The sequence below is a fragment of the Myxine glutinosa genome, chromosome 1, assembly GCF_964187855.1.
Source record: "Myxine glutinosa chromosome 1, kmMyxGlut1.1, whole genome shotgun sequence".
NCBI classification, from domain to species: domain Eukaryota; kingdom Metazoa; phylum Chordata; class Myxini; order Myxiniformes; family Myxinidae; genus Myxine; species Myxine glutinosa.
The window spans coordinates 62,204,903-62,221,223 of NC_136261.1; the positions used below are offsets into that span (position 1 = coordinate 62,204,903).

The 16,321-nt window shown below is 45.2% G+C and overlaps 1 protein-coding gene across 2 annotated transcripts in view; it reads right to left on the reverse strand.

The window, feature by feature from the left end:
- Nucleotides 1-499: 499 nt before the first annotated feature.
- LOC137424620 (SERPINE1 mRNA-binding protein 1) overlaps nucleotides 500-16,321 on the reverse strand; it is a 51,925-nt gene continuing 36,103 nt past the window's right edge. For both annotated transcript variants that reach the window (XM_068112265.2, XM_068112256.2), the window contains 5 exons: nucleotides 14,985-15,056; nucleotides 13,501-13,575; nucleotides 2,356-2,548; nucleotides 2,007-2,207; nucleotides 500-1,884 (listed from right to left, as the gene is read on the reverse strand). In XM_068112265.2, the coding sequence (XP_067968366.1) occupies nucleotides 1,816-1,884; nucleotides 2,007-2,207; nucleotides 2,356-2,548; nucleotides 13,501-13,575; nucleotides 14,985-15,056 (610 nt within the window). In that variant the 3' untranslated portion in view covers nucleotides 500-1,815. The remainder of the gene's footprint in view (nucleotides 1,885-2,006; nucleotides 2,208-2,355; nucleotides 2,549-13,500; nucleotides 13,576-14,984; nucleotides 15,057-16,321) is intronic.

Genomic DNA, 16,321 nt, shown 5'->3' on the forward strand with positions numbered 1-16,321 from the left:
AATGATCCCAATTATTCACATCTTATGGTGGTGTAGGAAACATTTTGTTGTTCCCACATGTCACATGAACCAGATGACTGGACCTGGCATTCAGTTGGTGGCAGGAATTTAATTTGTTGAGGGCTCAGGGTTCCTCCTTGTTCCGGTGACAACTCTTCGCAAAAGAAGCCGAGAGTTTTTTTTTTAACAGGAACCAAAGTCCCCAGTGCCGACAGACAGGTCTTCCAGCTTTAACATCCTTGTAATGGACGATGCATGGATGTCTCACCTTGCATACAAAACGCCAAGGTGACAAATGGACTAACTTAGGTGAGAGAGAGCTCAGAGGTGTTCAGCCCAACAATGATGGTTGCAAAATTAAAATTAAAACAGCAATGAAAGCACAAAGCTAGAGGAAGTTGTTGGTAATAATGGAACAATTGTTATCAAATACCAAACTACCACCTACCTCTATCACCACCATTAGTCCTCCAAAATGTAATCAAAAGTGGAAAGGGTGTGGCAAGGGCCTTTGGACGCTTTATTGCTCAAATGTTCAACCAACATCATCCTTTATTTCCACCCACTTGTCCATAGCAAGGTTTTATTCCCGAAACTTTGCTCCATTCAGAAGTCCAGAATAGCGATGTTGAATACCGTACAGAACTCGCAGCAAGTATCCAGGCCTGAAAAAACTTTTCACTTGTACATACTTATGGAAGAAAGGAGGAAAAGGGACAATAAGAACAATCCTTTCCATTATAATCTGACAGTTTGAGAATCTCAAAGAAGAAGAAGAAAGAAAAAAAGAAAATGAAAAATTACCGGTTTGCTTTTCATATCTCGTGGCTGGTATTCAATACAGGCTTCGAGTGGAAAAACAATATTCCTTCACACGTGCTTGCAAACAGATTTGCAGGTCCAATAGCACAACTTGGGTCGAAGGCAGCGCACCATTTTCACGCTAAATGCACGGACGTAGAGAGCAGACAAAGCACCAGGAAGGAAAAAAAAAATACAAGAACGTAAAGACGTAGCAGCTTCAAATGTACAGCGTCGTTTTCCAACAGATCCCGGTATCAAACCACTCTCTTTAACCAACGTGCCCATGACGAGCTTGCAGGGAAACTGATGGAGGCAATAAAACCGATGACAAGTCGTCCGGTTTTCACTCCAAAGAAGTACGCGACTAAAGAAAAACTTCACTAGAGAATAGCCGGATAGTTTCCGACTCGGTGTCAACCACAGTGCTACAACCAATAAAGGGCATCTCATCAAAACAAAAAAATAAAACACCCAAAAGCACAGCATGGTGAGAGTAGGCGGGTGCCTAGGGCACCAAAAATGGCCACGTCCTTTCGAATGTCGACTACTTTTTGAGCTAGTTAAAATAAAATAAAAAAACACCACCAAACCAGCTCTGTAGCCTCCATTCAGGTAAGCTGCACTTTTATAAACGTGACAAACATTTCTCAAACCCACCTTATGATGTCTTTATTCCCATCTGGTGCCTTTGCCAGCCAAAAAAAAAAAAAAAAAAAAAAAAAAAAAACTAACTCCAAATTTCAGAAAGGAAAATATCAAGGAAAGAGGGGAGAGGGGAGAAACAAAATACCACCGCATTGCATTCCACTTGAGTATACGGTTAAGCTAGCCACAAGGCACAGCTGACAGTCACTGTTGAAGTCGGAGTTTGACGGTACTTAAAAAACGGGGAACAGGTAACCAGGGAAATTGCTGGACAAGCTCTGTGGGGCGTATTTAACCAAAGGAGAAATAAAATCGAGAACGGTGCATTTTGGCGAATGACAAGCATGCAGTAATGGGCCGTAGGCCTCAGGGCCTGGCATCGCCGAGTGCCGGGAAAGCCTCAGGATCATCGAAGTTAGGTGCGGAAGTGGCATTCTGCGAAAAAAAATAAAAATAACATTATTGGAGGAAGAAGAGGAAGAAAAACAAGAGGGTCGCATCCTCTTCAAAGTTATTGCCTAAATAATCCATCAATTACGATATGGAAGACCACTCACCATCCTCTCTCCACGACCAAAACTTCCACGGGGCATGGCTCTTCCTCCACGACTCTCGACCATGCCTCGTCCACGGCCCATCCCTGCACCACGGCCACCACGGCCACGTCTAGACTGCTCGCCAAAGTTGATCTCGAGTTGTGAAGTGATGTCATTTGCTGGGCGTCTCACATGGTGCTCACCAATTAGCCCGCTCGGGATCTGCAGAGCAAAATGACATTGACCAATCAACGTCTGGTGTGCCATCAGGCTATCACTCACCATATATTACAGAGCATTACATAATTCACTGTCAACACAACCCACTTCAATGGCACATGCTCCCCCTAGAGGCTCAAAACATTATTACCTCATCCTTGGGCTTAGTCTTCTGCACCATGTAGGCCTTGCCCCACTGTTGTGAGTCACAGCCCTCGCCTGGCTTGCGGATATTGAATGCAGCCTTAACGCGCACTTTTTCTTGCATGGCCTTCCACTCATCTAGTGTCATCTGTTTAGCCCCATCGTCTTCTTCTTCTTTCAACTCTTCAGGCTTGTTTTCCCTGGAAATCAAATGATACCGGCATGCATCTACTAACTGAATGAGAGCATAATTTATAATTGCAACAAAATGACCGACGAAATTCTCTCTGCCATCAAATAGCAGCATGACTTCACGAACTGATGCATCAATATCAAATCATGCGAATCATTAAAGCTAAAGGAATGGGACTGTTTAAACCTCTTCCAAAAAATCGACAAAGCCAAGGGCGTCTTTTTTCATTTAAATAAACTGATCTCAGGCTCATACTCGGGCTTTATGCAAATCACATGCAGAACAAATTAATTCGTAGCGATCAGTGCAGCTGAATGCGAATTACTAGGGCATGAGCAGACAATGGGCAAATACACAGTGTTTGGGATTCGAACCTCGGTTCTGAGCACAAGCCATCAGCTGAATACTTTCGACTACATCCAGCTGAATTGGCGTTGCCCGGGTTCTTTTTGAATGAATTTAATCTTCTGTACATAGGTCTGACGCGAGCCCAGTATCAGTTAGTGCTCAACGATTCCTTGTTCTTTCTTCTGTCGGGCCCCGCGAGAGAAAATTTTGAAAGCATGTGTTGCAATCAGTCAGATATTCCTATTAAGTGCATAAGTTGTACTTCAAGATAATTTTTAAAGAAGAAGATTTATTGCGAAATGGGCCCAGCCCGGCCGAGGCGGCCTCGACCGGCCTTGCCACCGAGCCTACAACCTTCCCGGGGCCCGTCCCGACATTTTTTGTTTCAGAGGTTTCCTCCTATCTTTCACCGTTCAGGAGATTAGCGCATGCAGACAAACAAAAACTTTCTTTTATATACATAGATAATAGATAGATAGATAGATATAAGAAGAAGATATATTTGGATTTATGCCAGGAAGAGGAACGACAGACGCGCTTTTTATTGTAAGGCAGTTGCAGGAGAAGGACATGGAGAAGAGGAAGAAGTTGTTTCTTGGGTCTATTGATCTGGAGAAAGCATTCGATAGGGTTCCACGCGAAGGAGTGACATGGGCATTGAGGAAGTTAGGAGTGGAGGAATGGTTTGTAGTGAAAATGTATCAAAGTTGAACCCAGGTGTGATGCTCACTTAAACCACTGAGAGGCGTCTATAAGATCTCGGACGTCCGCGACTCTCGGCCACTCCTGCGACATTATACTATGACATGTAGACTCGGATGGTACGTACCCGCTCATATTCTAGGCTTGCTTGCATTGACTAATATTATCGATCCTTCCTATATTATGCCAAGATCCTGATTTATATTGCATGATTGTATTTTACAGGATGATGCCAGAGATCTGATTGTCATTAAACCTACCTATGGGACAAAGTTGTGGACTTGATTGATTTTCACAACATGGTTGATCAGAGTAGTGATGGCAATGTACAAAAGAGCGCGCACAGCTGTAAGGACTAAGGACGAAGGACGGGAACAGTGGTGAGTTCGAGGTGAAGGTGGGAGTGCATCAGGGGTCGGTACTAAGTCCACTACTATTTGTAGCTTTGATGGAGGTGCTGGCTCAGAACGTAAAGGAGGGTTTACTGTGGGAGTTGTATGCAGATGATCTGGTGTTGATTGTGGAAAGTATGAATGGACTGAAGGAGAAGATGAACAAGTGGAAGGAATGTATGGAGTCAAAAGGTCTGCAGGTGAATATCGGAAAAACAAAGGTGGTGGCTAATGGTAAAGCATGTGGTGAGGTGGAAAGAACTGGGAAGTGGCCGTGTGCTGTGTGCAGGAAGGGTTTCGGAGTGAACTCCATTCAATGTACAATGTGCACAGAGTGGGTTCATCAAAAAATGTAGTGGCCTGAGAGGGTCATTAACCAGTGTGGCAGCTACATTCAAGTGAAAGGTGTGCACGGAGGGAGCTGCAGATGGAGGAAATGTTGAGTTGGATCTTGGAGATGGCATGAAGCTGGAAGGTGTGAAAACATTTTGCTACCTCGGAGACATGCTGAATTGAGAAGGTGGATCAGACTCTGCAACGGTTGCTAGAGTGAGATGTGCATGTAGGAAGTTTCGGGAACTGAATAGCGTGCTGACGAGGAGGGGAGTGTCGTTGAAGCTGAAGGGAAAGGTGCATGCTGCATGTGTGAGAAGTGTTTTGATTTATGGGAGCGAGACATGAGTAATGAACGTAAAGCAGCAACTAAGGCTGGAAATACGAATGGTTTGGTGGATGTGTGGAGTATCGTTGAGAGAGAGGAAGACAAATAATGAATTGCAAAAGATGATGGGAATAGAGCCTGTGATGGATGCTGTGAAGAGAAACAGGTTGAGATGGTTTGGTCATGTGTTGAGGAAGGATGAAAGTGACTGGTTGAGAAGAATGATGGAAATTAATGTTGAAGGAAGTAGAGGACGGGGAAGACCAAGAAAGACTTGGCTAAAGGTGTTGGAAGAAGAAATGCGGGCAAGGGGGTTAACAATGGGAGATGCAAAAAACTTAGGGCAAAATGGAGAAGATAGTCATGGGGCCCGCAAGGCTAACCCCCGCTCTAGCAGGGGAAATGGCCTTAAAATGCCTGTTGTTGTTGTTGTTGTTGTTGTAGTTTAGTCACACAACATGTAGCCTCGTGGTAGTTCAGTTATCTCATAACATGTATGTGTAAGAATAGTCCTTTTCCTGTGTTAGTCTTGCGTTGAGTAGAATAATGAGAATAGGTCCTTCATACTTCCATTGCCTTATGCCGCCTTACGCCTCTTTGTGCTGCCTTTGGCTTTTTGCGCGAATTAGCACGAGGCAGGCCTGGCGGGTCGGGTCGGGACCGAATGAGGGCGGCGAAGAAGCTGACGGGAAGCGCAAGCCGCCAATCAGGGCTCAAAGGGAGTGGCTGCGGCAATGCGTCACAGGGGTGGTTGGAACGTCCGAGAAGGCTCAGGGCATGGCAAATATCACCCTTCACGCGAAGCCCCCCCACAAAGGACTCTCGAATTGTTGGCATTTGAAAAGGACTCTCGAGTTGTTGGCATTTTGGAGAGCATCGAGCAGTTGGCATTGAAGAGCGCGGCAGAGTATAGAGTTACGAGATCGGAGAAAGACGCGCATGAACCAAGATACGCGCTCGTATTAAAGTGGCGCCCGGTTGAGCTTAAGGCCGAGCCTATATTGCATTGGGTTACGTGCGTGATAGTGCGCTGGTTACTAAACGCGCTGTGGAACCGCCCAGCCGCGCTGAGAGACGCGTACATTTCCTTCCTGCCTCATCTGCTGCCCTTTTGTTTGAGATGCGCTACGAGGATCCTTCCACCGCCTGCTTGCCATCTTCGCGGGACGTGCTGGGACAGTGGAGAGCACGCCGGGCAGCCGTTCCTGGACGACCAAGGCAGCGTGTGGACACCAGCCTACCTGCAATTTCCCTGTGTGAGTGCGATCGGGCCCGTGTCTGGGTTATTATAAGATTGATTAAGTTCTGCTCTGTGTCTGCTTTCTACCGACTTGTACATTGTGTAAATAATAATAATAAAATCCTGTTATTTCTTTATTCAACCGCCTTGTGTTTTCCCTCATTGACTAAGCGTGGTACGAATAGAACCGCTCTAATCAGGGTCCAATATTAACGGTGACTGCACGGACCACGTGGCACGCAATCCGCTTGGTGTACTCAAATTACATGTGGCTCGTGCAAGGCTTGGTTCCCCGCTTCCGTGGTGGCGCAGGTATTTAGGTACGAGCGAGACTTGGTCCCGAAACCATACCTTGCGTTTGCCCGGAAGAGGCGTTTCAAGTCTCGGTTACACCAGGCCCAGAAAGAACTAGGGGCTTAATCCCCCCTTGGTAAGGGTAAGAAGGGCGGTGGAAACCCGTAACTATACATACATACATACATACATACATACATACATACACACACATACATACACATATATATATATATATATATATATATATATATATATATATATATATATATATATATATATATATATATATATATATATATATATATATATATATATATATATATATATATATATATTGAAGGTGAGGTTAAAGTGGACCCGAGGAAGAAGGAGAGAGGTTGAAGGAGTATGGTGAAAACTAGAATTGGAAAGGTATCTCCTGGAGAGGGTTGAGATATAAAGGAAGGAGAGAAAACAGGTGGGGCGAGGAGAGAAGGAAATTATTATTAATATTTTTTTAAATTTCGTTTTCTTTTTTTATTAAGACTTTAAACAAAGGGTAGGATGCTCGGGGGAAGTATGGGTTGAAAAGAAAGACAAAAAAAAAAGCAATACAGTCAGAGAACCAAAGTAAATCGACAACAAACGACCACCAAGGAGATAGGGAAGCCTCAAGGAACCAGGCGCAAAATACGGCACGGAAAAAAAAACGACTTTTACACACAGGTATGCACGATTTACAACCGAGATCTTACGAGAAACACACACACAGTAGACACATACACAGTAAAACAAGCATTCTGAATATTGCGCTGCAATACATGTCCCCACGACTTTTACACACAGGTATGCACGATTTACAACCGAGATCTTACGAGAAACACACAGTAGACACATACACAGTAAAACAAGCATTCTGAATATTGCGCTGCAATACATGTCCCCTACCGGTAGTCTGTCGTCCGTAAAACTGTTGGGGAAATTACCAAAGTTCAAAGTGCCATAACTTTGTCAAAAATGATCGAAACGTCGTGAAGTTCGAACTTGATCTGTAACTTATCATGAGGAAACCATGTACCAAGTTTGAAATCATTAGCATTAAGAGTTTAGAAAAAAAGTCCGGAAAACTGTTCTTTGCGTGACGGACTGACAGACTGACAGACGGAGTGCAAACCTATAGTCCCCTCGGTAGGGGACTAATAAAGTGTACAGTTTTCAAAAAACACAAACGGGAAAATTCTTAACTTTGATGACATGGAGAGCTTGGAAGAACACTACCTCGCCAGCAGAATGGGAAGCAGTTCTGAAAGGAATGCTACAAAGGCCGAGTATATAGCGGCATCCTTAAAGGGGAACCCAAACACTTTTTTTTTTTTCCTGAAAACCATTGAAAATCATTAACCATGTTCTAATTTGAAGGGGAAAATATTTTGAAATTATTTTCCTAATCACAGTCAACAAGCGTTACGCCTAGGTCCCCCGTCGGTGAAGTGATGTGAGTTGACAAAGTGGAAGACGCAGAAAACATGCTATGATATGATATTTCGCTCACAAGGGTCAGACATACATGGAGGCGGCCATCTTGGATTTTGACATGGTGACCCAATTTTCAATAGCGTTCTTCCTTATGTCTAGATACACCCACACACCAGATTAGAAGTTGGTACTTCGCTTATTTTATGAGATATTCCGCTCACAAGGTTGACTTACATGGCGGCGGCCATCTTGGATTTTGACGTGGCGACCCAATTTTCAATAGCCTTCTTCCTTGTGCCGAGATACACCCAAACACCAGATTAGAAGTTGGTACTTTGCTTATTTTTCAAGATATTTCACTCAGAAAGTTCAGACCTATATATGGTGGCGGCCATCTTGGATTTTGACGTGGCGACCCAATTTACAATAGCGTTCTTCCTTATGCCGAGATACACCCACACACCAAATTAGAAGTTGGTACTTCGCTTATTTTTCAAGATATTCATCTCACAAGGTTCAGACATACATGGCGGCGGCCATCTTGGATTTTGACGTGGCGACCCAATTTTCAATAGCATTCTTCCTGATGCCGAGATACACCCACACACCAGATTAGAAGTTGGTACTTCGCTTATTTTTCAAGATATTTCGCTCACAAGGTTCAGACATATATATGGTGGCGGCCATCTTGGATTTTGACGTGGCGACCCAATTTACAATAGCGTTCTTCCTTATGCCGAGATACACCCACACACCAAATTAGAAGTTGGTACTTCGCTTATTTTTCAAGATATTCATCTCACAAGGTTCAGACATACATGGCGGCGGCCATCTTGGATTTTGACGTGGCGACCCAATTTACAATAGCGTTCTTCCTTATGCCGAGATACACCCACACACCAAATTAGAAGTTGGTACTTCGCTTATTTTTCAAGATATTCATCTCACAAGGTTCAGACATACATGGCGGCGGCCATCTTGGATTTTGACGTGGCGACCCAATTTTAAACAGCGTTCTTCCTTGTGCCTAGATACACCCACACACCAGATTAGAAGTTGGTACTTCGCTTATTTTTCAAGATATTTCGCTCACAAGGTTCAGACATATATATGGTGGCGGCCATCTTGGATTCTGACGTGGCGACCCAATTTTCAATAGTGTTCTTCCTTATGCCGAGATACACCCACACACCAAATTAGAAGTTGGTACTTCACTTATTTTTCAAGATATTCATCTCAGGGTTCAGACATACATGGCGGCGGCCATTTTGGATTTTGACGTGGCGACCCAATTTTCAATAGCGTTCTTCCTTGTGCCTAGATACACCCACACACCAGATTAAAAGTTGGTACTTCGCTTATTTTTCAAGATATTCATCTCACAAGGTTCAGACATACATGGCATCAGACATACATGGCGGCGGCCATCTTGGATTTTGACGTGGGTTGCATCCACACATCAAATTCGAATGCGGTCCTTCGCTAACGCACGCAAGCCCGCACGGCCACACGCACGGAGGGGAAAACCATAGTCCCCCTTTCGCTCCGCTGTGTGACGGGGGACAAAAAGAGCCCTAAACTGTCGATTTTCTATTTCATCAGTGATGCCACACGATGAACCCAACCTTGATCCAAATGGTGGTTTACATAGAGAAACAGTGCATGTCTAGCTCGGATTCCGATACTGATCCATCCGTCATTAGCAACTCTGTGAAGGTTCTCAGTATGTTGAAACGGATCAGTGGGATTTTGAAGAAACTATTGGAGACAAAATTAGTGATAGAAACGCTTTCGGGGGAATTATGGAGCAGTATCATTTTGAGCCATATGTGAGCAATTCAGACGAATATGGCGACAATTGAGTGTTTGTGAAGATGAAAATGCAGGTCACGTGTTCACTAATGATTGGCAGGTTTTGTTTTTCCGTTCAATTGACGGTTTATCAGGAATTTTGGATGAATTGATAAATCAGTTATGCTCCTGCAGAAACAAGGAACAGGAACAGTGAAGAGGAACAGGTCGAGATGGTTTGGTCATGTGTTGAGGAAGGATGAAAGTGACTGGTTGACAAGAGTGATGGAAATGAATGTAGAAGGAAGTGGAGGACGGGGAAGACCGAGAAAGACTTGGCTAAAGATGGTGGAAGAAGAAATGCGGGCAAGGGGGTTAACAAGGAGATGCAGAAAATAGGGCAAAATGGAGAAGATTGTCATGGGGACCGCCAGGCTAACCCCCACTCACTCTAGCAGGGAAAATGGCCTTAAAATGCATGTTGTTGTTGTTGTTGTCCTGCAGAAGAAATACGGCACTGACACGACACAGCATGGACACGACACAGCACGGACGATGCCCAGGCACACTTGGACACCAATGACCAAATGGGAGACGAATGCTTTATCCTTCCGAAGCAGGCTTACCCGGTGTCCTGTATGTTACAGGATTGCCCAGTTTCATACTATCCCGGGACGCCATTTGTGTCTGTGGTCTATGCTATACCACCTTTAGAGGCCATTTTTCCCCGCAAAGCGGGGGTTGGCCTTTTTCGGGAACCATGGTTGTTGTTGTTTTTTGTCCCCTTTTTGAAGCAATGTTTTACGGCCGGATGCCCTTCCTGACGCCAACCCTTTTTGCCGCCTTTAACGACAAACAGGGAATTACCAGTGAACTGGTACTCAATTTGCCGACCTCGGAAGGATGACAGGCTGAGTCAACCCCCCTGGCGTTAATTCAGCGATCGACCGGGATTCGAACCCAGGATCCTAGGATCCTAAGCCGGCACCCTAGCCGCTAGCCCAACACCAGGGTTTGTGGTGTTGATGTGTTGTGTTGATGTATCAGCCCAACAACTAGCCCAACAACTGTGGTCTATGCTATGATGAGGATAAATCGTCATGCTGTGTCATATCCGTGCCGTGACGCACCGCCGTGTCCATGTCGTATCTGTGCTGTGTTGTGCTGATATTCCACCCCAGTGGAGTGGAAAGGGAGGGGTGGGGCGAGGTGAGATTGAGCACCGGCAGGCAAATGCAGGTGTTTGATTCACTGCTCAAGTGGCCCATGTCCATATGCTGGTAGCTTGGTAGAGATGGCCCTGTAGTTTAGAGCAAGGGCCGTTTCTTTTGCTTAATCGTGGGGATGGCAACCTAATTCTATCGTGGTGGATAACCACAAGATCTACAGCCACCTCTGTTGTTTCACAACAATGCTCTGTAAAATGTTCCGAGCACAAAAGCGAACATTTTGTAGGCCCTATCCACACTCAGGTATTTTGTACAAACCTCGTCCAATTTCTGGCAAACGTTGGATCTTTCAGCCATTGGAAATCGCAAATATGCAGTCAGCTTGCTGAAAAACTAGTGAGCTTTCACAATGCTTTGCTGCCGGCAGAGTCAATAAATGCCAATGGCGGATCACACTCATGCTATGCCGACTGGGAAGGATCGTTGTATTTCCATGACTTGTCAGGCTGAAGAAGTTGATTTGGAGCAGCCCACAAATCCTCAGAGGGTTAGAGGTGAGAAAATTAGCCATATTATTTTTTCATTGAATGTGGTAACTTTCCTCTCCATAATTAGTATCGGGCTATTGTACTTGATTGTTTTTTTATAGGTGGGGTGGGGGGGAGGAGGATGGCGGGCAGGGGATCATGTCAAGGTAATACAAGATTTGTTTGGTAATACAAGAACTGACATAGTGGATTGGATCACTGTTCTTGATGAGGATAAATCGTCTATTTTGTAATGTTCATGCTTTTTAAACAGCCATCAATACTTCGTTATGGGGCGCCGCATGCCGCCGTGCGGCCATGCGTTGCGGGGCGATCGCATTCTTTTGAAAGTCCCGTATTGCTTGAACACCTCATTTGCAATGCAAGACCTGTTCCCATTTATGGGGCTATGTTAAAACTGTTGTTTACTCATCAAAACCACATTCTTTGGATGAACATAGGCTCCACATTCACTGCTTTTCACATCACTGCCAAACTTCAAAAGCACGATTAAGAATAATAATACATATAATTTAGGAAGTGTGTGTTTATGCGTGCATGTTTGCATGTGTTTTTTGGTTTATATGCATTCCTGAACCACTGGACAGAATGACATGAAAGCTGGTGGTTGTACTTGGGGGTGGTGGGCAGAGTGGTGCTCAATAATGTTTCAGGGGGTTTGAAAAAAATTAATAGTCCCAGGGATTCAGGGTGGGGAGAGGACCCCTATCCTCTCTATGGAAATGTGTATCGACACCGCCTTGTTGGAGTGGGATCGTTTAACCTGACCACCTAGATCATGACTTAAGCCCCTAATGGTATCCCCAAAAAGATATCTGTCAGTTTTGTACATAATTCTTGAACATCCTGGAGAACACACTTGCTCATGCAGCTATCTACAAGTTGTGCATACATCTACCGAATGTGTGTGCATCACAAGTCCACGATCGCTCACGAAAGCCCAGAGGGCCATATAACCACATTAATACGTGACCATCTAAAAATTGTGTATGCATCTAGACATCGTAGAAGTGGGGGAGCTGGCCCCCTCAATAAGCCAATAAGGTTGGGTTCTTTGCTAGTGTCTTCCAATTCTGCTTACGGCATCAAAATGTACTTCCAACTGCTCCATATACAAAGTCAGACTTTTGTCAAAGTGTTCGACATGTCAGATTTTTTTTTTTTGTATACAGAATCGAGGCTCGTGAAAGAGCTAACATTTATTTCACAAACAAATCAAACAGACAAATAAAATATATAAAAGGAGGGAGCGGTAGACAAGATGGGGAGAGAAGGGGAAGCACACAAACACAACATTTGAGAGCAGGGACATCGGGAGATGTGTGGAAGTGAGAGGGCTTGGGGGGAGGAGGTGTGGGAAGGAGGGGGGGGGGTGGGCGGGGGGGGTGGGAGAAGTATAAAACACAAGGACACCAAGGACTTCCAGGACAGAAGTTGGTATTTCAAAAAAGTGGATTTGGGGTGAAATTAGCGGGGGTAGAAAAGATCAAGGTTTTGGATGGGGGAAGATAAGAAATGGTGGTGAACAGCTGTTTTAAAGACCTGGAGGGAGGAGTGGGATTGAAGAGAGTGAGGGAGTTTGTTCCAGAGGCGGGGGAAAAGAGGAATGAAGGAGTGAAGGTGAGCAGAGAGTCTTGATTTTGGCAGTTTAACCAGAAGAGGGTTGCAGGCAGATCTTGTGCGACCTGTAGGAATATTTGGGGGACAGAGCCCAGAGAGAGCTGGGGGGGCAAGGCCGGAGAGGAGTCGGTAGAAGACGGAAAGACCACCAACCTGCCTGCGGTGAGTGAGTGAAAGGCCGTTGGAGTTAGCTTCATCGTGGGAGATTCCAATGATTCTGAACGCTTTGGTTTCAACAGCGTGAAGACAAGCTAGGTGTGAGGCAGGAGCACCAGCCCAGAGGGGAGAGCAGTATTTCATTGAGCTGCGGATGAAAGCCTTGTATGTGGTGAGGAGCTCAGGTGTGCCAAGGAAGGACTTCGCACGACGGAGGATGCCCAGTCGGCGACTGGCTTTGGAGGCCAGATTTGAAAGGGAGGGAAGGAAGCATCATGCGGGGGAGGGAAGCATCATGGCATCATGACCTCATTTTATTCTATGTCATGGGATTCTTCTTTTTCTTCTTTGGCTCTCCGGTCCCCTCAAATGCCATTCTTTCTCGTCACCAAGTTGACAAATTACTCCGCCAGTTTGAAATATTTTCTTACAAACTAGCCATACATGCAAATTGAAAAAAAATAACAATTATGCTGCAATACATTAAACTATCTTCGGATTATGTGAATGTGACCCATATGCAATGCTTACAACAGCCATACACCACAAGCATGCCACAAGTAAAAGTCCTTCATCTCACTTTGTGTCATCAGTAGTGGGTTGAGCATCATCGTGTTCAGTAGATTCGTCATTCACGGCTGAGTGGTCCATTTCTCTGCAAACAGAAAAAATGGCAGCATTCATCAGTACAATCTGCTATGCCATAAAGTTATCTTCATGATGGTTTCAAAAAGTAAATCCTGCATGGAGCATGAAAAACATTAATTTGTCATATAAAAATTTGAAAATAACTGTCGTGTTCACGGTGGTTAACACCGAGACCCGTGAACGGATGGGCCCAGGCATTCCGAAATGTAGCGATATAAGCTCACGCGTGCCGCAGAGGAGAATCACAACAACCTTAAAGCTTTTACTAAAACCAAACGGGTTTATTCACGAACAAACAACAAGGGAGAATAAAATCAATTACCACGATATATAATGAGGTAAACCTGGGTGAAATAAATCCTATTAAAACGAAGGCGCGGCACTCTCAGTCACAAACACAGACGGGGTGAGGGACACAAAACCGAGCAACTTATCTGTGGTGTGACAGCGGGGGAGCGGGAGGATGGTCACGGAGCTGGTGTTGAGATGGGCAGGACAATGGGAAAGGTGAGGAGCCAGCTGGAGGAACCACCAGCAATGGGGGGGGGGGGGGGGGGGGGGGAGGCAAAGGCAGGCAGACAGGATGGCCTCCTTAAAGTTTTCCTGCTTCAATTCCCCTCACAACTCCTTAAGTTCTCTTCAGGAATGCTGTGAACACCACCATTCTCCTCACACACCTCTTTCCTTCTCCTCTTCAGCCTCTCCTGAGAGCTCATCTGCACCCTTTCCGCTCGCCCTGGCTACTCCTCACAGCCTCTCCACAAAACACAGCGAGCTCCACACCACACTGTTCCTGCCCAATTCTTCTCAAAGAACCGACTCATGTTTGCTCCTCCCTCGTCTCCCTTGACAATGCTTGGCTCCACCTCCATCCAGGGAATGATTACAGCTCCGCCCCCCTATCTCCTTGCCTCTCTCAGTGCGATGGCTTTTCGCCTCGATTTTCTGGGCTTTTGTGAATATTGTTCAAAAGAGATGTCACCCGGCACACCCGGTGGAAGTTTACATGAGGTTTTACACACGTTTCCTTAACTCTAATCCCTCTCTATCTTATCACAAGCACGACCCTCTTATCGTGCACATTCAAACACAATCCTTAAGCTAACAAATTCCTATTCTTCCTTTACATCGAGATTGGCTTTCTACTCGCACGCGGTCCATGCTATTCCTACACAGTTCTATCTCTTCTAAGGTAATCTCTATCCTCCCCCATAAACGTAATATAACAAAACCAAGTAAATAAGATGTCACTCAAGCAGAAGAACCAACATCATGTCCATGCATTGCAAGTTAAACGTACAAATCAGAATATGTAAACCATGTAGAGGTTTGCAATGACAGCGATTTCCTTTTTTGCAAACTATCAATAATTTGTAACGGCCAGCTCAAAATAATGTACAAAGGAAACCCACTGACCCGATATCATCCTTCAGGGAGCCCCAGTTGTGGGATCCACTCCCTCCACGCTTGTCCTCCGGTTTCAGGCCACTGGAAAGAGCAAAGGGGAGAAAGCCCAAGGGCAGGGAGGTGGTGGCGATGGGGGTCAGAGAGAGCTAGAGTCATGAATAAAGCAGCAGAGGTATGGTTTCACCACCTCGCATGACGGGCACAAAGGGCAACCACAGCCAGAGCACACATGCAATGGATTGAGAAATAACAGCAAACAAGCAGACACCACACATGCTTTGCCAAACACAAATAGTCTGCTTCACAGCAAACACCTTCCCATTAACAGAACTATCAAGGTATCCATGCACAGTGCAAAACACGGTGAGTGCTTGGTGTTAAAGCACGAGGCTTGCAAACATTTGCTGCCAGCAAAGACACAACCACGTGACCCCTGGGGTGGTCTCGTGAGACGACCATTCATGCTCATGAGCAAATTACACAGAAAACTAGAATAGCACTCAGTAGAATGCATACTTCTGTGAAGCAGAACAGTTTACGTTTTGTATCCCACAGATAGGACGGATCTCCATCCGGACCTGAAACAAAATCTAATCGGCTTGTTCTAGTCGCCTAACCAACTCATCCACCTCGTTTCGTCATAATCCATCCACAACATTTTGCGATATCGTGCTATATATCGTTTTTAGCCCGATCACTCAATTATGAAGAATCACTTGAAAATTATAGTATCGGGATCCGGATTCAGATCTTCACCAAAATCAAATCAATTCGTCCTTGTCACACACACAACCCGTCCACCAAGTTTCGTCGAAATCCGTCGACAACTTTTTGCTACATCTTGCTCACAGACAAAGACAGACAGAGGTGAAAACAAAACCTCCGTCCACCTTCGGTAGCAGACGCAGTAAAGACGCAAGACGTGTGCAAGAGCGACTGCTGCCGAGAATCTCGAAGAAAATAAAGACATACTTATGCTGAGAAAATCTCTCGACCTGGGACTACAAAACCCACAATCAACTCGGCTGTTTATCTGATGTCTTTCGTCAAAACGGTCATGCTTCTCAAATTATTAAACGCGAGTGACGCCAGCCGTGAGCAGAAAAATAAAACATGGCACTTCCAGAAACAGTGTGGCAAGAGAGCCAAGGGAATGTCGCGTGTACGGCTCAGATAGCAGCGTAGGTCAGTTGGCAAAGCAGGGGAAAGGAGAAGGCCAGTGTCAATGTAACAGATTTAATAAACACAAAGAGATGCACCGAAACCATCACAGACCTTAGCCCAGCTGCCCTAGAGTGGATGACATACTAGTCAGGTGTTGGGGATCTATATGCGGATCTCCTTTG